Source organism: Oryzias latipes, chromosome 10, assembly GCF_053564925.1.
Source record: "Oryzias latipes strain Hd-rR chromosome 10, Olatipes_Hd-rR_3.1".
In the NCBI taxonomy this organism is placed as follows: Eukaryota; Metazoa; Chordata; class Actinopteri; order Beloniformes; family Adrianichthyidae; genus Oryzias; species Oryzias latipes.
In genome coordinates, this window is record NC_136246.1 from 17820165 (window position 1) to 17843651 (window position 23487).

The window sequence follows — 23487 nt, forward strand, 5'->3', positions numbered from 1 at the left end:
AGCTTTTGACATTTCCGGAAAGTTGCATGATTGAGTAGGATTATCTGTTTCCTACTTTCTTCAACTAATCCCTTGGCAATGTGCTCATCTAGTCTTTGGTGTGAAAAAATATGCAAGATATACGGTGGCCGACAGGGCTCACACTACATACAAAAGAGAAAACGCAACAGCATTACCCGAAGCACAACGGCATTACCCGCAACACTACGACATAAACACAGCAATAGCATTAACCTCAGCACAACGGAAATTAGGACTTTTTTTTTTCCTACTGGCGAAAAAAAAACAATTCAGTTTCAAACTATTTGACACTCCTGAGAGCTACTTGATATTTGGACAAGATTAGGATGTTTTCTTACTAGATAAAGTAATTTCTTAAAAACATACGTTTGTCTAAAAATATAAATTTGCCCAGCTCTCCACACAGTGACATCTGCATCTAATGCTCTTTGTCTTTTTTTTTAAATTACGACTTTTAAGTCGTAAACTTACGAGAAAAAAACACGTAAATTTACAAGTTTATATTTCATAAATTTACGACTTAAAATCTCGTAAATTTACGAGAAAAAAGTCCTAGATTAACGAGGAAAAAACACCAAAGTTTTCCGTTTATCGGAGCCAAGCTAGAAGATGAAATATGTGGAGCCTTTTGTGAAGCTTTATTTCCGGATAGGTTTAAAAAACAAAGAAGTTCTAAACCTTTTGGCGACTCAAAATAAGATTATTTTCAGTGGAGCCGGCTTTCCAGGGTTCACTGTCGGTAAAGTGGAGTTTCATATGTAAAATATGGAGCTCAGAGACACGTTTGGGTGCAGAGGACCGCTGCAGCCTTTATTCTCCTTTTCATTCACACAACCTGAAGTTCATTTGTCACATTACGTCATGAACCTGTCATCCGAACACCAATGCGGAAGTAAACAATGTTACATACGCCCCCTCCTCCAGATGAAACGTCCCGTTTCAACATAAAACAATAAAGATGAATGAAAATGGTCTGTTATATTAGCATTAGACGTTATTAGCATAATACTATAAAAAAATCCCTAAAAGTGCTGCTCCTTCTCAGACGGAAGCGTCACACAGACGTAGAGATCTTGTCTTTTATGGAGGAAGAAAGGCTTGAAGTGGAGAGCTGCAGGGATACCGACAACGTCGGCGACAGGTTCATCGGGCTGCAGAGATCCTGCAAACCACCCATCAATAAATAAAACATTAATAAATCGTAAATCAAACAAATGGGCTTCCAAACATTTATAACCTTTTCAATAAACATTCAGCTCACCTATTCAACTAAGTTTAGTCGGTCTGCTCTGCTGCTGCGCGGTATTCACTTGCTGCTCTGTATGCTCACCTCTATTTAAATCTCGTAAAATTACAAGTTTTTTTCCGTACACTTGCTTACGGAAGAGGATTAGGGCCATGGAGAAATAAATAAAAAGGGCATAACAAATTCTGACTTTTTTCTCAGAATTTTAAAACTCTGTTGCACCGAATAGTTTGAAACTGAATTGTTTTTTTTCCGCCGGTAGGAATAAAAAAAAAAGTCCTTTCCGTTGTGCTGAGGTCAATACTATTGCTGGGGTTATGTCGTTGTGTTGCGGGTAATGCCGTTGCATTTTTTCTTTTGTATGTAATGTGAGCCCTGTCGGCCACCATAAAGATCAAGTTAAAATAATTCACAAATAAGATTTTTTAAAACTCTTTGTTGTAGATAAACAGAAAAATCGAAATGATTTATAAATGATCTCTAAAATCTGAATCATCTCATGAGATCTATGACCATTTTTCAGACAGAGTACTGCAGTCTCAATTGAACTGAATTTATGACAGCTTTAGAGTTTGGTGCTTTGCAAACCCTTTAAAATAAGAGATTACTGTACAAAGGTTTTTCAAAAAGTAACGACCATTTAGGTGATTCTAAATATCTACAGTCCGTTTTCTTTTTGATCAATTTTGTATGCATCAATGTCATACAATTAAAAAGTTTAAAATTAAAGGTTTTTAAAAGGGATATTAAACATTTCCTGTATGCACCAGGCATTCTTCACAGAGGAGTACTCTCAGCAGCACCCAGATGACAGAGACAAGCTGCTGCGCCTCACAGACCTCATTGCATGGCAGGTACTGAGCATGCAAACACATACTGCACATCTCTTCCTTTATGCCGCTCTGTTAATTCATAGCACTTGTTCATTAGATTCCATTGCTTGGTGGAGGAATAGCCCTCCATGGAAAAAGGGTGACAGATGACCTTAGACCTTTCCATGAACGCATGGAGGAGTGTTTCAAACAGCTGAAGAAGAAAGTGGAGAAAGAGTATGGAGTGCGGGAATTGGTAAGAGTCTGCATAAACAGATAAGAAATGTTGCTTTCTTTTGCTTCAAGACATTTCTCTGTTTGTTTTTTTAAATCGATCTGCTAACAATGCTGCTTTGGTCCAGGCTTTTCCAACACACTGCTTCTTGTTTCACTTTCTTCCTTCAGCCGGACCTTGATGAGAGAAAATCCACTCGTCCTCGTTCCATGCTTCGCTCATTTCGACAGTCCGTCATCTCAATTTCCTCACTGCAGGGATCTGAATGTGGGACTCCAACCAAGCCCCATGCTGACAGGTGGTAGAACTATAATTACCCTATAAAGTAAAGAGGAAACTATTATATGGATTAAACAGAAAAAAAATGAAGAAAAGGTGCTTCAATTTCTTTAACTCATTCTCTCTGTTCTCAGGGAGCCTGAATCACCAAACCACTGGAGCTCCACCTTGCCACGTTCCAGTGGCAGTGTGAGCATGACCACAGTGGATGAGGAGGTGGTGATGGTGGGTGATTCCGAGGTCAAAATGAGGAAAAGCAAGAAGAAGAAAAAAAGAAGCAGCATGATCTTCATCTCTGAGGAGAAAGAAGGAACAAGTACACTGCTTAGCAAACGTGTAGGTTTTAATAAAACAATATTTAAAAAAGACAAAAGCAAAGAGTTAAGAACAAGGAAAGGAAGAGGGAACTGAGAAAGTGACAGGCAAAGGTTTCTAAATGTTGAGTGTGCTGCTGAGTGCTGTGTGATCTGTCTCTCTCTAGCTGTCAAAGAAACAGGAGTTTCGTAGCGACACCAACTTGTCTGAGCCAAATGATGTCAATGTGCTGCTGACGAATGCCAACTCCAGATCCCTGCCAGCCATTACAGGTGACATACAAACCTAGTTACACCCTGTGCTGTAGCAGAAGAGAAACTGACTCTGAGCTGCAGTGGCAAAAATTCAGAGAGAAAAGAAGACCTCCAAAAGCTGTTTTCTTCAGAAGAAGTTTGTCTTTAATTAGAAGGAGTTTGATCAGAAAATATGTGAAAAAGAAACTTTTAAAAGTTGTTGCTATAATCTTATAAGTTGTGCAACACATTAACTTAATTCGCTGATGCTTTGTCACTATCTTGGTAAAACAAGACAAGCCAAGGCAGCAGACTACCTATAGTTTTAACACACCACTCCAGATTGACACCCATGGTTACAGCCATCTCTTTTATGAGCAGAAACTGTAAGAGTAGAATTTCTTCAGAACAAATGTGTGACAGCAGGAATTAAAAAAAAAGTAGCATCATTGTAAATTGCATGACTTGGAGAGAAACAGTAAATTCAGCTTCTTCTTGTGTGCAGGGATGGCCTTGTCAGTGGCTGGTGGGGCAGAAGAAGCAGATTCCCCCAGAGCTCAGAGGGACAGTAAAAGCATGTCGGCCTTTGTGACCTCTGATCGTACAGCAGACAGACGCTCAAAAGGCGTCATTAACCTGCTCTTCAAATCCAAGGTAGAGGAACAGGGCGGCCTGTATAAAGCTCATACTAGAGTTCGTACCTGAATATTTTTACTGTTTATTTAAGACTGTATTACATTCTCATGGTTACTGTACAAAATCACCAAGAACATCTATTTAAGCAAACAATTTCCCAGTCGTGGGACTGATAAAGGAATGTTTATCTTAAGCATGTGTATTTATTCTGAGCTATTACACTTAAATTTCACACGTGTTTCTATATTTAACAAATAGTTTTTTTTAAGGACATTTACACAAAATATCCATCATTTACATTATGAATCTGTTTTGTTTTGACAGAGTTCCAAGTCAGAAGATGCAAAGGCCAGTGAATCAGCCAAAGACAGCCACAATCACTTCTAAGTTTCATGTCTGATTTGCATTTTTTTTTTTTACTTATTTCTTTACCCTTATTTTGCTATACATGTGGCATCTGTTGATATGGCTATAATAATGGAGTCAGTTATTCAATCTTTCTGTTAGTTTCAGTATTGCTGTTTCCTTAGTGGAATTGATTTTGCTCATCAATAAAGCCTATTTTTGTGAAGTGACCTTTTTTTTCCCAGTGATTTGAATGATTCCCTGGGAAGCTAAATGCCACCTTTCAGCTTTTCAATCATTTCTGCTTCTACAAGAACGGGCAAACACAAACCACCCCACTGATGCGCTTGATTGAAAAGCTTCTTGTTACACTGTTATCATCACTGTGACTGAAGTTAATGAGAAAATAATAATTCAATGTGACACAAAGGCTGCTGTGTTCTCCCACTGGAGTTTTAACAGGAACATCCTGTCAAAATATTCTGACACTTACATAACAAACAAAAGGTTAATGGATTCAAATAAAGCCTTGGTATACACAATGAGTTTACTGCATCGTGTCAATAAGCACATAAGCTGTCATTGTTAGCCTTTAAAGTAAACAGTACTTTAAATTGCATGAAGGTATGTGACAAATATTTAGGCTACCCAATAAGTTGATAACACTTAATGGTACACTTGAAAACCCACCAGGAAACATTCAAGATCCTATTTTTTTATAAAGTGTTTATGAAAAAAAAAGTATTACATTCTGTTTTAACATGAATAGTACTTTGGTGTGGACTTTCAAGCAGCAATGCTATCCAGAATTGTTCAACGATGCACCTTATATGTAGTAAAGGAAATATGTTATGTGAGACAGTTTAGTGAACTTCAAGCGTTGACCTATTAAGATAACTGCTTGTTAGCTATTCTCTCTAAAGTAACACTACTATCCTCTTTTGATCTATTTTAAAAGCGTTCTCAGTGGTCTTTTAGTTATGATAGTCATTTTTAGCCAAAATGAGAAAAAAACTGTTGTTTTCTATGCCATAGTTTCTGCAGAGCAGCAGGAGTTCATCAGAAATTCAACTCTGAGTTGTGGGTGGGACCATTTTTTTTAGAGTAAGCTACCTCCCCTTCCTATCATCCATTTGTTTACACTCTCTCCCACTAGCTTACAGCCCTTCACAACCTCAACCTAACATTAACATAGCAGAGCAACAAAAATGGCAATATCAAAATCATCCAGCCGAACAGTTTAAAGACAGATACAGGCTCAGACAAGGAAATCAAAGATTTACATAGCTCTAGTTGACTACAAGTGAATGCATCGGAATGAAGCGGAGCAGGAAGCTCGTGACCTACTAATTGTAGCTTCTATGTCACAGTTCCAGGCTTTTTCCAATGGTGTTCTTTTGTCTGCTCCTGATTCACAACAATTTGAATGAAGAAATACCCAGAAAAGCCTACTTTTCTTCATATATGTCCTCCATCATGAGAAAAATGCCACAAGAACATGTTAAAAACACAGAAAAAACAATGTGTGGGTTTAACTGTATCACAATTATAAAACAGGATATAATGACAAAAAAAGAAGAGAAAAAAACACTGCAGGTCTTTGAGGTCATCACATAAAATAATAGTACAAATTTTGGATTCTGTGTTGAAGTGTGTATAATTCTCTAACTGTTCCTCATGAAATGTTACTCTTATCACTCACACAGTGCTGACATTTCCAGGTAAGGAGAGGTGTAGTCAGCAAGAGGCAACTCAGAGGAATGGGGAGGAAAAGATATGATGAAGAGTCCCAGGTGTATTTTAAAGTTTGGAATGAGTCATTTCTGTCACCTGTAGGTCTAACATGCCTTATGCTTAACCCACCTACTGCACCACTTTCAAATATAGTTAGGAAATTAGGTGGAACAAGGGTTGGCTTACTTTTAACTGATATTTTAACAAATACATTAATATTACCTGTTAAATGAGCAGTCAGGGAGCTACATTTGATACATATAAATTAGCCAGAGTGGTCAAACAGAGAGTTTCAGCTTTAGAAAAGGGATATTAAGTCAAAAAATGTAATTTAAGTACATTTAATGATTCATGGACTGATTAAGTATTCACCTCTTTCTCCTCTGGAGGTTTTATTTCCTCGTGGTTCAAATGGTCAGAGGGTGATTAAGTGGAGCTAAAGCATGGCTTCCTTCCCTTAATAATACTGCCATTAGTCAGCTCCACAATGACCATTACGTGCTCCCCCCCCCAAACCAATTTAAAGTCGCACACTAAATGTCAGTTTGTGCAGGCATTACTCTGGGCTCGTGTATTAGGATTAAGGTGAGAAACTTGAGGTTTCCCCAACAGACACTGTTGCATTCCTTTATACCCTACACACCTAATTGCAGCCACAAATTTATCAATCTGCATATCAATGAATAAAACAACAGCCGTTGCATTTTATGACATACCTGTGCTGGCAATTTGCTGGCTGTGTCCACCAAGACTACACAGCGCTTTCATATTTACATAAAACCTTCAACGTAAATGAACAAAATGAAAATTATACGTTTTTACATTTGCTGACATAAATAATTCACAGCAGCACTTGTTCCATCAGTTTTTTTGTCACTCAAATTTTGTCTGAATGAGAAAAACATTTTGTAGCAAACAATATGTCAAAGGCATGATATTTACAACAGGAATGGTTACTGGATCAAGAATGAATTTAATTGTTTGGCTTTTTCATCAATAATTTTTATTAAACACACTTTTTTGATCCATCAAAATCATGACAATGTTTCCTCCTTGTTAACTGCCATGAGCCATGCATTAATTACATTGAGCTTTCAGCTGATTCCAATTTTAAAATTATTCATACTTTCCTGATTTGAGTTAAACCATCTTAATTACAGTGTCATGGTGAATAAACATTTTACATAAAATAATTAATGTTTTTTTTTCTCTCTCTCTCTGTAATTCAGAAATTCAGTCATTTTTTAAAATGTGTATGTAAATTGGTACATGCAGCTATACATCTGTGTGTATATCAGCCTTTCTCATATTTTCAATGTTTCAGTGCTTCACTGTTTTTGTGGTTTTTTTGGGGGCTAAATAATTAGAAAATCATGGCTTCCATTTCCTGCATCAGTTTAACTTACTGGTAGTTTGTCTCTCAATAGAAAGCTGTCTGTCAATTTTTGAATGAAAATTGTAAAAGAAAGCAAAAACATAAACATTTTCTGTTGAAACTATTTGAATATCTTCATTGGCTTCAGTAGGACATTTTCCACAATCAGATGTCTAAACTGATCAACATTAGTCACTGAATCTGACAGACAACTGAGAAAATTGTGTGGCTGGCTCTTTGAACTAAGATGTTACACTTAATCAATTAGTGTTACATAAAAGGATTAATGCGATGCCTGACGATGAATAAATGCATTTACTTCAGTGTGCAAAAGAATAGGGCCTTTAGTTGTCTCTTTGGTTTTGTGGATGTTCTTTCTATTAAGCCTGACTGGAAGATGATGGATGCGGCCGAGCAGCTTCGCTGTAGAAAACCATAATTAATGTTATTGATAAAGAGTAATGGAAACAATAGTGAAATTAGGCTCCATTATGCTGGCTTTGACTTTACAATCAAGACATACAATTACTTTATATTGTTTTTGCATCAATATATTCAATTTTTTTTATCTATTTGTTAAAATTATGTAAATCCAGATATAAAACAGTCTCCCAATAGTCCGTTTCTCAGATATGCTGTTGAGGTTTTTGTCCACTAGATTGCAGTGTAACACAACGCTAAACTGTCTCACTCAGAATTCAGTGGGTCTCTTGACCCTTGTGCTATCTTAGATGACCCCACCCTTACATTGACGTGTTCTCCCCACCATGATAAACGTGGAACAATTTCATCCATGGACACCAGTGAGGTTCACAAATCAGTGAAGAAAAAAGGTTCAGCGCACTGTTTAGTGGGTCTAGGTGACCCAACTCCCAATGTTAAAGTGCATAGGATAGCACAAGGGCTAGAGAAGGAAAACCTGATTCCAAATGTAAAAATTTTTCAACAAAATATTTCAACACTTTTAACGTGTCTTTATCATCTCCTAAACATGAACGTTTTCCCACAGCGGAAGGTCACCTCAACCCTGTGGGAATGAAAGTATCAGCAAATCTTTGGTTCTCACTTCTGCATCCCTGCATTACATTTCAGCTATAAAGCAAGTCCAGTCACATCTTGTCCCCTCTGCTGCAGACACTTTCAACTTCCCCAAACTTCCCACAAAATTCAGTCAGACATATTATCTGCTGACCGCTGAACTCTGAGCTAACAGGGTTGCAATTAATAACATTATGATGCTTTGATTCTGAAGTGAAGCTAAGGAAATGAAGAAAGGAGTCCTTTATATCAGTGTTTTTCAACCAGTGTGCCGCGGCACACTAGTGTGCCGTGGGAGATGGTCAAGTGTGCCGTGGGAAATTGCCCTCATTAACTGATCTAAAAACATTTCCCATCTCCAGGATTTCAGCTCTCTGTTCATCCAAACAGGCCCTGATAAAACACTGAGGAGTTAGGAATATAAAAGATCATAAAATACTTTTCCTTTGCGTTGATTTTATTTTATTAAAGACATTTTGATAAGAATGACGGTACCGCGATTCAGCTGCACCTTCGGCTGTATTTTGGAAAAGTCCCGCCCCTTTAACTGTCTCCACCAATCATTCTTGGGGGGCTTAATCACATGTCATCAGTCTGACCAATCAGAAGAGGTTAAAGTCTTCACTTCCTTGTCCCGATTTAGCTCGTAAAGTCGCTCAGTTCTAACAAAAATACCAGCTAAAGCTTGTCTTTAGCGGTGTAGCTTTCCACAGAATCCGGTATCAGACCATGGAACAAGTGAACAAAACAAGGAAGCTCTGAAAACCGATCTCCGGCAGTTTTATGTACTACATCTCCCATGATGCATTGGGTTGTGAGAGTGACAGCGCACAAGGAGATCTGTTGTTAAACGTCTTGAAACCAACGAACACACTTCAAACTGTTTTTAAATCTTCTAACTTAACTTTTATTGCATCTTTTAGAAAAAAACAGCTGCAGTTTACAGCTTTTCTGCAACAATTATCTCAAAAATTCATGTGAGATTGTGGAGGGGCTGTAGATCAATACAGACTATGAGTTTCTCCTTTTTTCTTTTTAAATTTTTAGATGCTGGTGTGCCGCTGGATTTTTTTTAAGGTTACAGTGTGCCGTGGCTCAGAAAAGGTTGAAAAACACTGCTTTATATATTATACATCACATCTCATGCAGATTCACTGGTGTACTTAAAGAGTGGGTTTTGGGCTAGATTTATGCACAACAGCAGCTTTGGGAGCAGGTTTTCTTTGCGTAGTAATGTTTCAAACACACTTATGCAGCTTCCAAGGTCCCAGCTGTCGTCGGCACATGTTTCCACTGTTCTTTGCAGGGTCAGTGGCATCATATTGTGTTGTCCTCAGTGGCTCTTAAATATCTGATAGAGCGAGTGAACTGAAGCAAAGCGGCTAAGGAACAATGAAAAATGACCTCCTCTTTCCCTACTGCTGGGTTTTCAGCCTTATCTAAGCAAATTGCTTTTTTCTCATATGTTGAGGTTAACCACCAATCGCTTGGTCATAAAAGCAACATAGTAAGATTGCTATGTAACTCTGCAAAAAGACAAATAGATGAATAGAAACAATATTTTTCAATGTGTCTTTCCCAAGATTAATATCAATGATTTTAATTTCCTGTTCCTGGTTTTTATGATTGAAGGTCCCACTCTGGGCTGTAGAGGGCAGTGTTGAAATGCACTAATGCTGCCTTCTCCCTTAGTAATTGCTTGTTGGCAAAAACATGTGCTATGAACACAGGCTGCTAAACAGACGGCACAGTGCTGAAAAAAAAACTATGTGTGCCTCTTGTATTTTTCAAATAGTCATGCTTCTCACCATTTCTTTAGACATACTTAAGCCTTTCTCTGAAACTGTAAATAACCCCAATAAGGTTCCAAAATGTTATCATTTTTTATGATATACTTTTCTGAAAGCCCATGCTGCTTCTCCTCACTCATTTAGTGAATTGTCTATTATGATTTAGATAACCATAAAATTCCCCAAAAATATTTTTCTGTAGCTTAAGGTTTTCTGTACATACTGTAAATCTATTTCCTTTAATATGAACTGCAGATTTTATGGCTTTATGGTTTATCAACTGTATGTTTTTACCCTGTCCATTTTTTAATCCATACAGTCCCTCCTCAAATTTTAGCCACAGCATTTCCTTCCTTTTTATCTCTATTTTCTATTGTTGTTGCTTTAAATCTAATGTGTCTCATCTATGTTTATTGGTTTAACTAGTATTCATATATGTATTTTTTGTTAATTAACTGAACTAAAGCATTTAAAAAGAAAAAGTGATTAATTGAATCAGCTTGTAACAAAATTTTAGAAACTGGTTGACTTTTTGTCACATATTATACAGAGTAATGTCTTTTAGTTCACATTTTTATAAAAACTTCTAAAGCTATTTTCTTTTCTTTGTGTAAATCATTACTTGATCGCACGCACGCACACACACACACACAAAGAAAAGGAAACAGCTTGGAAATAGCCCTTCCTAAGTCGACTTGAAAACAGAGTGCGAGGCTTTGTGCAAATATAAAACAAACACTTGGCAGAAGCTCCAAAGCTCTCTTATTAACTTGTCTTATCATGTTTGTTTGATTGGGTTTAGAAGGTATTTGTTCTTTTTTCTAACAGTTTTTTTTTTTTTTACTGGATTAAGTGTTGGGGGTTGATGTTGAACATTCATTTACAGTTTTGTGTTTGTGTTAGCATGCATGCATGTAGTAGTGTGTGTTTGTGTTAGCGGGCAAGCATGTATGTTTGTGTGTGTATGTTTCATGCAGCCCATGAATCATTTTTCGTGAACAGATGACCTCAGTTGTGCTTCATGCTGTCCCAAGGTCAAGGCATCTGACGCTTAAGAGGCTCCACCTTCAATAACATCTTACAGAACCACAGCTCAAAATGTTTTAGAGATGACAATATTTGGATTGTTAGCTTGTACTGCCCTTACTGACATATTTGAGAAATAGTTGACAGCTGGGCAACCCTAGTTCATTAGCCTCACTTGGTTAGGCTAGACCAGGGGCCCAAAGAGCCATTTGGGACCGCCCCTAATAAAAAAGAAAGCACCCGGAGCCACAACCCGTTTTGACATCATTATTTATATTATGCATGTATATATTATTCAAAGGTGCTCATTACGTCGATCTTCAATGAGTGTGTCGCGGGCCAGAAAAGATTAAAAAAAAAAAAGTACTTCTTTAAAATCCACCAAAGTCCTCACTGAGAAGTACGGGACTTGATTGACATGTAGATTGGCCAATCGGACATGGTCTGAAGCATACGTCGCTGCAAATGCACATTATGTTCTTTAAAGGATGATACCGCGTGTGGGAGGAGCTACTGGTTCTGGTCTGATCGCTGCATGGAGCGATGTGTTTGTCAATGCATGGTAGACACTGAGAATGTGGAGAGATCAGGTTTATTGTTTTGAAGAGTTCTACTTGGTAATCATGTTTCCATGTTTGAGTTCATAAAATCATCCCAGGGAAAGTCTCTGCTTCAACTCCCGCAGGGAAAGCTGCGTCTCAATCTGACGCCCGTGTTTTCATCTCTCTGACAGAGTTTGAAGCCAAAGCCCCTCCTCCGCCTCTTTACCTGCTTTTCCTCTCTACCCGTTCACCTGTTCATATCCTCTGCAGCTGAGATTTGTTTCCCCCGCGCTCCTCAGTGTGTCCTACACAGAGAGCGCAAAATACGATAGTAGTCAGGGCGCTCCAGCGCAGCACAAGGATGAAAGAGCCGGACGCAGGTTATAGCGGGGATAGAGCGGGTTAAGCAAATGAATGGAAGAAGGCGGCCCGCTGAAGAAATATTCAATATTGTACACATTTTATTATTAGTCAGAACTATCTTTTATTTAGAAAAATCGTTTATTTTATCAGTCCAGTACGGAAAAAAAACATCAACAAAAGATGTGTTGGGCGGTTTTTGGCTGGGTCTGGCGGTTTTCAGATGACTTTTCGGCTGGAAAACTGTATCTCTATCTGGCAACGCTGGTGCGAACTCTCAGTCTGTAATCAGCGAGTTGGTCTCTGCCCCACAGCACGTCAAGTTCCCGGCAGAAGATTGGAGTGTTTATTGAAGCCGCCCCGCGTGTCTCCTCCTGCTATCAGCTCTGCAGGTCTCGCCCGATAAATACGAGCTCATTACGAAGCTGTTTTTTTACGTGGCTCGTGCTTCGTACGGAGCCATCAGCGCCTTTGAAATGCCATGAAAAATGAACACACTAATAAAATTTAATTATTATAAAATACTCATTATTTTCCAAAGTCACAGGGAGCCACAACAGATGGATGAAAGAGCCACATGTGGCTCCGGAGCCATGGGTTGCCGACCCCTGGGCTAGACTAACCAGATTTCACTATCAAATGTAGAGATGGCAACAGGTGTCTGTGATTTAAACCTGTTTCAGTCCATGATGTGTTAACAGAGGTGAACCTACAAAGAAAGTAAAAATGTCGTGTTTTTTTAAGACATCCAAGCATAAATTTGTTATTTGTTTAAAAAATGACTGAAACATTTATAGTTTTAATTGCAGGCTTTCTATTCATTCAGATTATCATTTCAAATCTGTGAGCGATAAATCACCCAACTTAATTCAATGGTTTTGCAATAAAAGTGATAACCAAAAATAACAATAAAACAGATCCAAAATGAATGAAAACAGCTGTAGCTGTTCTTGGATAATGATCAGATTATCATCAAATTATAATCTGATGACGATCAAGTGCAGTGGTGTGGGGTGAGGGTTGTGGTTGATGACGCACAGACTATTTCAGTCAGATTTACAAACAAACAAACCCTCTCACCCTTCACAGGCGGTTTCTCCTCCAAGTTCAGGTCCTCTACCAGAGGCCTGGGACCTTGAGGGTATCTTAGCTGTTCCTAGCACTACACTTTTCTGGACTGAGAGGTCTGAGGTCTTTCCAGGTATCTGTTGTAACCACACCTCCAGCTTGGGGGTTAGTGCCCCGAGTGCTCCAATTACCACAGGCACCACTGTCACCTTTACCTTCAATGCTTTCTTCAGTTTTTCTCCAAATTCCTGGTATTCTCCAGTTTTTTCTTGTTTCTTCTTCTTGATGTTACCATCGCCTGCTACTGCCACATCCACCACAACGGTTTTCCTCTATTCTTCATGAACCACTACAATCTTGAAAAAACATGACTTTTTTTTTTCTTTGTAGGTTCACCTCTTTTATAATATGATGGAATGAAACAGGTTTAACTCACAAACACCTGTTGCTACTGTATATAATCCCACCCCTGCTACTGTGCGTTGCTCATTTATTAATCCATGTGCGTGTTTATCTTGATGCCTGACATGAGCTTCCATGTTGTGGAGAGACAGGTTATTGGCTGGTAGTTGGATGGTACTGCACCCTTTGAGGGATCCTTCTGCATCCGAATTGTTTGCCCTTCCGTTAGCCATTTGGGTTGAGTCCCATCTCTTAGGAGCTGGTTCATTTGTGCTCCCTGGCGCTCTTGAAGTGCAGTAAGTTTCTTTAGCCTGTAGGCATTTATCAGGACAGGGGCCATCGCTGTCCAGTTCTTCATATCTGAGATTCTTTCTTGGATTTCTGCCACTGTGATGGTTACTGCATTCTGTTCAGGGAGGCTGCTATGCTCTTTTCTCAGAGAGACCAGCCACTGGGCATTGCTGTTATGTGCCGTCTCTTTCTCCCATATACTTTTTTCATTACTGTTTAGTTTCTAGCCTTGGTGGGTCTGTTCTGCTTTTTGACCCTGCCACTGAGCGTACTCTTTTGCAGGTTAAATTGTGAACAGCTTGTTTATCCGTCTGGTTTCATTGTCTCTTGTGTACCTCTTTAGGCGGCAGCTCAAGGCCAGGAGTCTTTGTTTGGCAGTTTCCAGTGCTTCATGTGGGCATCTGGCTGGATCTTTTAGGCTTCAGTCTCACGTTGTGATTGGAGTTGCCCTTTGTGGATATCGGAACATTGAGCTACTACTTGCGTGGCAGTTACCCTTGATTGTGAGTTACAAAACATCCATTCACCTCATATTTTCTGCATGTAACCTCTCTGAGTAGGATTACTTGTGTAGTAGCATTTCAACATAACCTTTTTCTCACATCTAGTCAATTTCCATCTTGTTCCAGTAGCCCATTTTACATCAGGGTGAACTGGTTCCCCAGCACCACACGCAGATCTTGTTTGGTCAGGCGACGTCTGAGCCATGACATGTTTTATTTACTATCATGAGTTCTGCTATACATTTTATTTCCCGTTCAAATAACAAAAAACCTCATTAAGGTGAAAGGCATTTAACTCAGCGTTCTGCCTGCTCACGCCACGTAATCTCAGTTAAATAAATTGTAGCAAATACAGTTCCTTTTTAATTTAGTGTACACATTCAGCTGTTGATTAGATCTATGTATAAACCAATTCTAAAGTGGACAATATGAGGGAGTAATAGAGCAACAAGCATCGGAAAAATAAAAATAAATGAAGTAAAACTTTGTTTAGTAGCATCGAATACGTGTTTTATAAACAAAAATGGAATTCGCTACTTGGCCTTCTTGGCCCTTGTTTACTATTTCTACATATATGCATACACCAGCTAGAAATTAAAGTGATCTGTCATTGGGAATCTTGACCCATAATCCCCCTGTTTCAGGGGAGTTGGTCACCATGGCTGCAGGCTCACCATGCTTAAAACCCATCCACAGCAATTATAATAAGACCTCTAGGGTCCAGTTTGCACAGTATTTTGAGTTAATCAAACTCTCCAGAGGAACAGTTGTTTTTAATTTTTCTCCCTGTAGAAATGTTTTTTTTTTCTTTCCTCACTATGGTAGGTTTATGACTTAATAATTGTAATCACAATGAAGGTGTGACAATAGGGAGTTTTTACCTTGTAGAAGTTATCTTATACATCCGTACTGATACACCAGTTTCACCATGACTCTATGCTTTTATTGGGATGTCATTTGTTGACTCGATGATTTTCAGGAAACTGTGCTCTATTGCCAAAAACAATTTTCTGTTGCAAACTATGTTTCTCTGTTGTCTTCTTTTTTAATTAAAATTATGTTGCAATCTTGTCATTTTATTTGTTTCATTTTGAAAGCTACTTTTTTTTTTTACATCCTGAGAATTTTGCCTTTAGTTCTGCTCCTCCTGAAAAAAAAATATGCTTGTTTCTGTTTATTAAGAAAGTTTATTTATTTATTTATTTATTTATTTATTTATTTATTTATTTATTTATTTATTTATTTATTTACTTACTTACTTATTTATTTATCTATCTTTCTATCTATTGTGGATAACAAATAAGCTATGTATATGGGAAGAGTTAGGAAAAAAAGTAAAAACATGGAATTTCAGCACTGTTCAATGGGGGAAATGGAAGACACAATTAGAAAAGGACATTTCAACCTAAAATCTTTTGGTAAACACAACCATATCAATTCTTTTGTAAACAGTGGTTCCTCGTATATAAAATAAAAATAAAACAAATTAACCGCAAAGGTGAAATCTGCAAAGTAGAATTATTAATGATTTAAGGCTGTAAAACGCCTCGAACTGTCACGGTTTTAGGTTCTTTGCCTTTATCTTCTAGTTGTTTTATGTTCGGGCCTGTTTGAGTTACTTCCTGTTTTATTTTGTAGCATTTCCTGTTTTGTTGTTGTCTCAAGTTTTACCTTTCCCCATCAGTCCTGAGTGTTTCCACCTGTGTCTTGTTCCCTTGTATGTATTTAAGTCTTGTCTTTCCCTTCCTCCTGTGCTGGTCCATATTCTCCTCTTCCCCAGTTTTGCGTGTTAAGTGTTTCGAGTTTCGAGTTGTGGTTTGCCTGCTTTTGCAGTGGTTTTTGGTTTCCTTAGTTTAGTTATTAAAGCTCCTGTTTCCCTGCAACCTCCTGCCTCCTCTCCTCTCTGCGCCTGGGTACTCCCTCATCCTCTCCCCGTAACACGAACACAGTATAAACTTTTCTCAAACAGACATTAACATTTTCAAATTTTTATTTCTTGTTTAAACTCTCAAAGTTTAAACCTTCATAGATAAAAAGGTCCAATATTAAAGAATGAAAACAAAGATGTGTTGGAGATGTATGTTGATTTGACAAGCTCAGTGCATTCTGTACTGGAGGCATGGCATGGAGGGTATTGAATGACAAGGTCAACCGCTAATCAGGGCACAGAAAAGAGTGTGTTATTAAAAGAAAAGTTTGCAAAATTGCACTAAAAAAATCTGCAAAACAATCAGGCTGTAAAAGGTGAACCATGAATAGTGAGGGACCACTGCATTTATAATATGGTTAAAGTGTGAAACAAATTAGGAGAGAAATTAAAACAAACATGTTTTAACTTTTTTTAAATTCCCAGATGAAGAGTCACATTCTTACTTTTTACGAATGACAATTAAGTGTTTTTACATGTCAGAAGAAATCAAATTTTTGCTGCAAGGCACACTGAAGGGTTGTGCTTTTAGTAGGTTAACATGATGGTCTACAGTTTTGTAATGTAGTTATCTGGTTCTGATCTGCTTTTTTGCCTTTTGGCTGCTCCCTTTAGGGCTCGCCACTGCAAATTATTTGACCTAATCGTATCTTCTGCATTCTCCTCACTCACACCAATCACTCTTTTGCCCTCCCTTTCTACATCCATGAACCTCTTCTTAAATCTTTTTCCAGACCTCTTGCCTGGTAACCCTGACATCACCTTTTACCAATAAATTCACTGTCCCTCCTCTAAATGTGTCCAAATCACCTCAATCTGTTTCCCAGCCTTTGTCTCCAAATTATCTAACATGAGCTGTTCCTCTGTTGTATTAAGTTTGGATCTTATCCATCCTTTTCACTCCCAAAGAGATCCTAAACATCTTGATGTTTGCTTCCTCCAGTTCTGCCTCCTGTCTCTTTCTCAAAGTTACTGTCTCTTGGCTGATCTCACCACACTCTTCTACACCTTTTGTTTCATTCTTGCTGAAACTCTTTTGTCACACTTCTGAAACCTTTGTCTACCTGTTTCAACCTGCGTGTACACACCTGTTTGCCTCTGTCTTACACTTTCTGTTACCTTGGACTGTTGAATGCAAAGTACTTCAAGTCCACCTTCTTCACCTCTGCTCCCTGTAACCCAGTGACGTGCGGTGAGGTTGATGGCTGGTGAGGCACTGACTCCTCTGGAGTCAGATTTACAATGAAAGAACTAAATATTTCACCTTTCATCCAACAGCAGCTAACAGCTTATAAAATACACACAAAAAATATTTGTGCAACAGAAAATATTTATTTTATAGATGGATAGAACACTCTTCTTGTGTATAAATTATTCATATGTACTGTAAACGAATTAAAGTATACAGATGTGTTCAGCACACATTTGACCCTCATTGACTATTTCTGGTATTTTCCAACTTCAAATTCTGGTGCTTTAATCAGTGTTATCAAATATTGTCTGTGAAAATGATCATAAAAATAAAATAAATCATTTTATTTACATTTTTTCCCACTTACTCCCATGTTATTTTTAAAAAACAAACATTGAAAAACATGTTTGGCCTTACTTTTTGAGTCTGTCCGCTGATCCCCTAACCCCAAATCACATCAAATTCTACCTCAGAACAGGGCTCATTGATATCAAACAAGACGAATAAACATTCAAAATTTGAATAATTCCACAGTATAATCTAAATCATCTGTCATGGTGCCTCTGGCAGACTCCTCCCCCTCCAGCACTGTTTCACTCTTCTCCTGATTGCCACCAGCTGCTGTCACTCTCCTCATCATCACTTCTGCTCTTAAGGAGCTCCAACGCCTCAAGCCGACGCCAGATCGTTAACCCTTACGGTGACTCGCCTGGTCTTGCTATGCGCTATCTTGTTTTGCTCACGTACCCAACCTAATTCCTATTCTCCTGCCTCAGGAAACCACGTTACGAGTGACACCAGTGTGGGTCATCAGTTAAGCCGTTCCAGTGAACCGGAAGACTCCTCGCCGTACGCTGACCGCGTTAACACCTCCAGCCACGCCACAACACAAGCCATCTTCACATTCGGACCTCGCCGGGACTAACCCTCAGCCTCACACGGAGAATCAATAAACGATTACTCATCTGCCACTTACCTGTCTTACTCTGGGTTTCAGCATCTGGGTTCGCTTAGCCTGAAGAATCATGACAGAACGATCTGGCCAGACTCCGGACCCAGCTGACCCAGAAGGACTCCGTGTCGCCGTGAATCTGCAAGGCATCGCTCTGGGTCGTCAAGCCGACGCGTTGTCCCAAATTGCATCCGCCCAACAAGAGCTGTTTCGACGTCTAGACGGTTTGACACAAACTTTAACGGATCTAACTGGTCAAATGTCTACACCTTCACCCACAGCTACGCTCCCGGCTGCCAGCAACGCTTCCACCTCCGCTTCCGCTATGACCCCGGAAAACTTCCGCCTACAACCTGAGCCGTTCCTGGGTAATGTCGAAGCATGCGGCGGTTTCCTCCTACAGTGCCACCTACTGTTCCAGCAAGCCCCGAGGTACTATCAGTCAGATCATAGTAAAATTACATTAATTATAAACTCCCTACGCAATAAAGCTCTACAATGGGCTCAAGCATTTCTGGCTGTAAATCCTATCACCCACCTATCTTTCGACCATTTCATCAGGGAGTTCCAACTGGTATTCGATCAACCTAAAAAACAAGAGGAGGCCCCCCGCAGGCTTTTAGCCCTTAAGCAGCGAAATCGATCGGTTAGTGACCATGTTATCGATTTCAGGATCCTGGCTGTAGAAGCAGGATGGTCAGATCCAGCGTTACGGGGAGTATTCTACCAATCGTTGAATGAATCCATCAAAGATCACCTATGTACGCAGCCCGAAACTCACTCTTTCGAGGAGCTCGTCACCGCGGCTCTCCGTTCTGACACCCGTTTACGAGAAAGACAACATGAAAGGCCCACTCAACCTCGTAAAAGCCCAGGTATGACTCACCACTCTCCGCTAACCCCCCCATCTGCCACACTTCATAGTGCTTCTGAAGAGCCCATGCAAATCGGCCATTCTAAGCTGTCTGCAGAAGAACGACAAAGACGGCGAGATGAGGGGGCCTGTTTCTACTGCGGACAGCAGGGACACCAAGTAAACCAGTGCACTGCTCGTTTAAACTCCAGAACCCCCCGCTAGAAGACAGGCCGCGGGGGGGTGTATCCATTATTACACATAAAGACTTTCTTATTGTTCCTGTCAAGCTCTGCCATTCGTCTAAGATCACCGACCTTCATGCTTTAATTGATTCTGGGGCTGAACACAGCCTAATCGACCATAGTTTGGTTTCACGTCTCTCGTTACCCACTGAAAGACTCGAAACCCCTATTAAAGCTGCCGGCTTAGGAGGACAACATCTCTCCTTAATTACTCACCACACTAAGCCTGTACTGCTTATCACCTCTGGAAATCATAGGGAGTTTACCCAGTTTTTCGTCACCCACACCCCTCAGAATCCCGTCGTGCTAGGTTATTCGTGGCTTCAACGTCATAATCCACAGTGTGATTGGGTTCATCACCGCATCTCTAATTGGAGTGAGTTTTGTCTAGCTAACTGTCTTCGGTCTGCTGTTCCTTCTATTTCAGCCCCCTCTCCTCCTAGTCCAGAGGAGATTGATCTCTCTAACGTACCTGACTGTTATCATGACTTAAGAGCCGTGTTCAGTAAATCCAAAGCCAGTTCTCTACCACCCCACAGACCATACGATTGCGCCATAAATTTGCTAGATGGAGCCACTCTTCCCAAGGGGAGATTATTTAATCTTTCTGGTCCTGAGAAAGCAGCTATGGAAAAGTACATCCATGAGGCACTTTCCTCGGGACACATCCGTCCATCGTCATCTCCCGTTGGTGCAGGGTTCTTCTTCGTAGAGAAGAAGGACAAGACCCTCAGGCCTTGTATTGACTACCGCGAGCTGAACCAAATCACTATTAAGGACAAATATTCTCTCCCTCTTATTAGCTCAGTCTTTGATTCCATACAGGAAGCTCGTATATTTTCCAAACTTGACCTCCGTAATGCCTACCACCTCGTTCGGGTCAAGGAGGGAGATGAATGGAAAACTGCCTTTAACACACCCTTAGGGCATTACGAGTATTTGGTCATGCCCTTCGGCCTGACCAATGCTCCTGCAGTTTTTCAGCGGTTGGTGAACGACGTTCTCAGAGATTTCATAAATAGATTTGTCTTTGTATATCTCGATGATATTCTAATTTACTCCAAAGATCCCACTCAACACATGAATAAGGTTCGGCTCGTGCTCCAGAGGTTGTCTGAAAATTACCTATTTGTGAAGGCAGAGAAATGTCAGTTTCACTCCTCCGTCATCCCCTTCCTGGGTTACATTTTTGAGGCAGGCAGTATCCGGCCTGATCCTGCCAAAATTGAAGCTGTCTCCCAGTGGGATCCCCCTACATCTCGTAAAAAGTTGCAGCAGTTTCTCGGGTTTGCTAACTTCTACCGACGATTCATCAGGAACTACAGTGCTATCGCCGCGCCCCTCACACAACTCACATCCACCAGCAGACCTTTCCAGTGGAACCAAGTACCCCAAAAGGCTTTCGACACTCTTAAAGGACTCTTCGTTTCAGCCCCCATCCTTATCCAACCCGATCCTACCAGACAATTCATCGTCGAGGTAGACGCTTCTGACTCTGGGGTAGGAGCTGTTCTATCGCAACGAGAAGAGAAGTCCGGCAAATTAAAACCTTGTGCCTTCTTCTCTAAGAAACTCTCCCCCGCGGAGCGGAACTATGATGTTGGGAATCGGGAACTTCTCGCAATTAAACTGGCTTTAGAGGAGTGGCGTCATTGGCTGGAGGGAGCGGTCCAACCATTCATCGTATGGACGGACCACAAAAACCTCTCGTACTTACGCTCGGCAAAAAGACTAAACTCCCGCCAAGCCCGCTGGTGCCTGTTTTTTGATCGCTTCAATTTCTCTATCACCTACAGACCAGGCAGTCGTAATGTCAAGCCGGATGCCCTCTCCCGGAAATATTGCTCCTCGGATGAACTGGACAGCACCCCCGCCAACATCATCCCGCAATCCTACATCATTGGAAGTCTCACTTGGGACATTGAAACCAAAGTTCTTCAGGCCCAAGGTGAGGAACCGGACCACCCCAATCCTCCTAATGGTACGCTCTATGTTCCTCAATCCCTCAGATCGGACACAATTACCTGGGCTCACTCGTCCCGCATCGCCTGCCATTGGGGTGTCGCCAGAACCCTCAACCTCCTCCGCAGACGTTTTTTCTGGCCTTCTATGGGTAAGGATGTCAGGGAGTACGTTGCCGCCTGTCCCACGTGTGCACGCTCCAAATCCTCTAATAATCCACCATCTGGACTACTGCACCCATTGCCTACTCCCAGTCGACCATGGTCACACATAGCTGTGGATTTTGTTACCGGTCTTCCCCCCTCCCAAGGCAACTCAGTAATCTTCACTGTCATTGACCGTTTCTCCAAGTTTGTTCACTTCATTCCACTTCCTCAGTTGCCCACAGCCACAGAGACAGCTGAAATTCTGGTCCAGCAAGTTTTCCGACACCATGGCATCCCCACTGATATCGTCTCAGATCGGGGTCCCCAGTTCGTTTCACAAGTATGGAAAGCGTTCTGCTCGGCGCTGGGCGCCTCTGTTAGCCTCACCTCCGGATACCATCCCCAATCAAATGGGCAGGCTGAGAGGCTGAGAGAGCTAATCAGGAGCTGGAAACCTCCCTTCGCTGTCTGGCCGCTCAGAATTCCATGGACTGGTCGAAATATCTGGTATGGGCCGAATACGCACATAACTCTCACCCGTCCTCTGCCACAGGATTGTCCCCGTTTGAGGCCGCCCTCGGGTACCCACCACCACTGTTTCCCTCGCAGGAGCTGGACTTGGCAGTGCCCTCGGTTCAGGACCATCTTCGGCGGTGCCAAGACATCTGGCACCAAACCAGGGCTGCTCTCCTCCGCACCAAGGAGAGCAACTGCCGTTCTGCTAACCGCCACAGGGTGGCCGCCACATACCTGCCTGGTCAACGGGTTTGGTTGTCCTCACGTAACATACCCATCCATGCCACGTCACGTAAGCTTGCTCCCCGTTACATCGGTCCTTACACTATTGAGAAGGTCATCAATCCCTCCTGTGTCCGCCTCCGGCTGCCCGCTGCTCTCAAGATCCACCCGTCCTTCCATATTTCCCAGGTCAAACCTGTTCAGGACAGCGCGCTTTGCCCCCCTTCCGCATCCCCTCCACCCGCCCGGCTCATTGACAATGCTCCTGCCTACACCGTCAGCCGCATCCTGGACGTCCGACGCCAGGGTCGTGGCCACCAATTCCTGGTGGATTGGGAGGGTTACGGTCCGGAGGAACGTTCCTGGATCTCTCGCTCCCTTATCCTGGACCCTTCCCTCATCAGGGATTTCTATCGTGCCCACCCGGATCGGCGCCCTGGCCCGCCTGGAGGCGGTTGTTGAGGGGGGGGTACTGTCATGGTGCCTCTGGCAGACTCCTCCCCCTCCAGCACTGTTTCACTCTTCTCCTGATTGCCACCAGCTGCTGTCACTCTCCTCATCATCACTTCTGCTCTTAAGGAGCTCCAACGCCTCAAGCCGACGCCAGATCGTTAACCCTTACGGTGACTCGCCTGGTCTTGCTATGCTCTATCTTGTTTTGCTCACGTACCCAACCTAATTCCTATTCTCCTGCCTCAGGAAACCACATTACGAGTGACACCAGTGTGGGTCATCAGTTAAGCCCTTCCAGTGAACCGGAAGACCCCTCGCCGTACGCTGACCGCGTTAACACCTCCAGCCACGCCACAACACAAGCCATCTTCACATTCGGACCTCGCCGGGACTAACCCTCAGCCTCACACGGAGAATCAATAAACGATTACTCATCTGCCACTTACCTGTCTTACTCTGGGTTTCAGCATCTGGGTTCGCTTAGCCTGAAGAATCATGACATCATCTTATTTATGCCTTTCATTGTAAGGTGCCCATCTGTAGGCTTTTTGGCCTAAATTTGAATAAAGAACCTCATTGGTTCAGATTTTATTTGGAAACTCCAAATAAATAACAGTTGTGCATTTCCACTAAAACAGACAACACAGTTACGTTCTTTAATGTGTATATGTTTTTCAGGCTTGTATTGTGCATTCAAAGTGCAATAAAACAGAACCAATGATTGACAGATTCTATGATATACATTTGACAACAGACTGATTCAGTGGA

General features: G+C 41.2%; 2 protein-coding genes across 2 annotated transcripts in view; both read left to right on the forward strand.

The window, feature by feature from the left end:
• Positions 1–4352, forward strand: part of dock2 (dedicator of cytokinesis 2) — an 87876-nt gene extending 83524 nt beyond the window's left edge. The window contains exons 45-51 of the mRNA XM_023959129.2: positions 2038–2121; positions 2198–2335; positions 2485–2612; positions 2728–2929; positions 3075–3180; positions 3647–3795; positions 4102–4352. Of these exons, the coding sequence (XP_023814897.1) occupies positions 2038–2121; positions 2198–2335; positions 2485–2612; positions 2728–2929; positions 3075–3180; positions 3647–3795; positions 4102–4164 (870 nt within the window). The 3' untranslated portion in view covers positions 4165–4352. The remainder of the gene's footprint in view (positions 1–2037; positions 2122–2197; positions 2336–2484; positions 2613–2727; positions 2930–3074; positions 3181–3646; positions 3796–4101) is intronic.
• A 13956-nt stretch (positions 4353–18308) lies between these two features.
• On the forward strand, positions 18309–23214 carry LOC144994726 (uncharacterized). Its single transcript, XM_078953564.1, has 2 exons — positions 18309–18754; positions 21217–23214. Exons 1-2 carry the CDS (start codon positions 18396–18398, stop codon positions 22943–22945), a joined length of 2088 nt encoding a protein of 695 aa, XP_078809690.1. The 5' UTR covers positions 18309–18395; the 3' UTR covers positions 22946–23214.
• The last annotated feature ends 273 nt before the right edge of the window (positions 23215–23487 follow it).

Excerpts from the sequence above, each read along its gene's own strand:
- LOC144994726 (XM_078953564.1), top strand. The coding sequence starts at position 18,396 with ATGACAGAACGATCTGGCCAGACTCCGGACCCAGCTGACCCAGAAGGA. Across the intron at positions 18,755-21,216 it reads CTGTTCCAGCAAGCCCCGAG|ACCAGGCAGTCGTAATGTCA; the intron begins GTACTATCAGTC and ends TATCACCTACAG.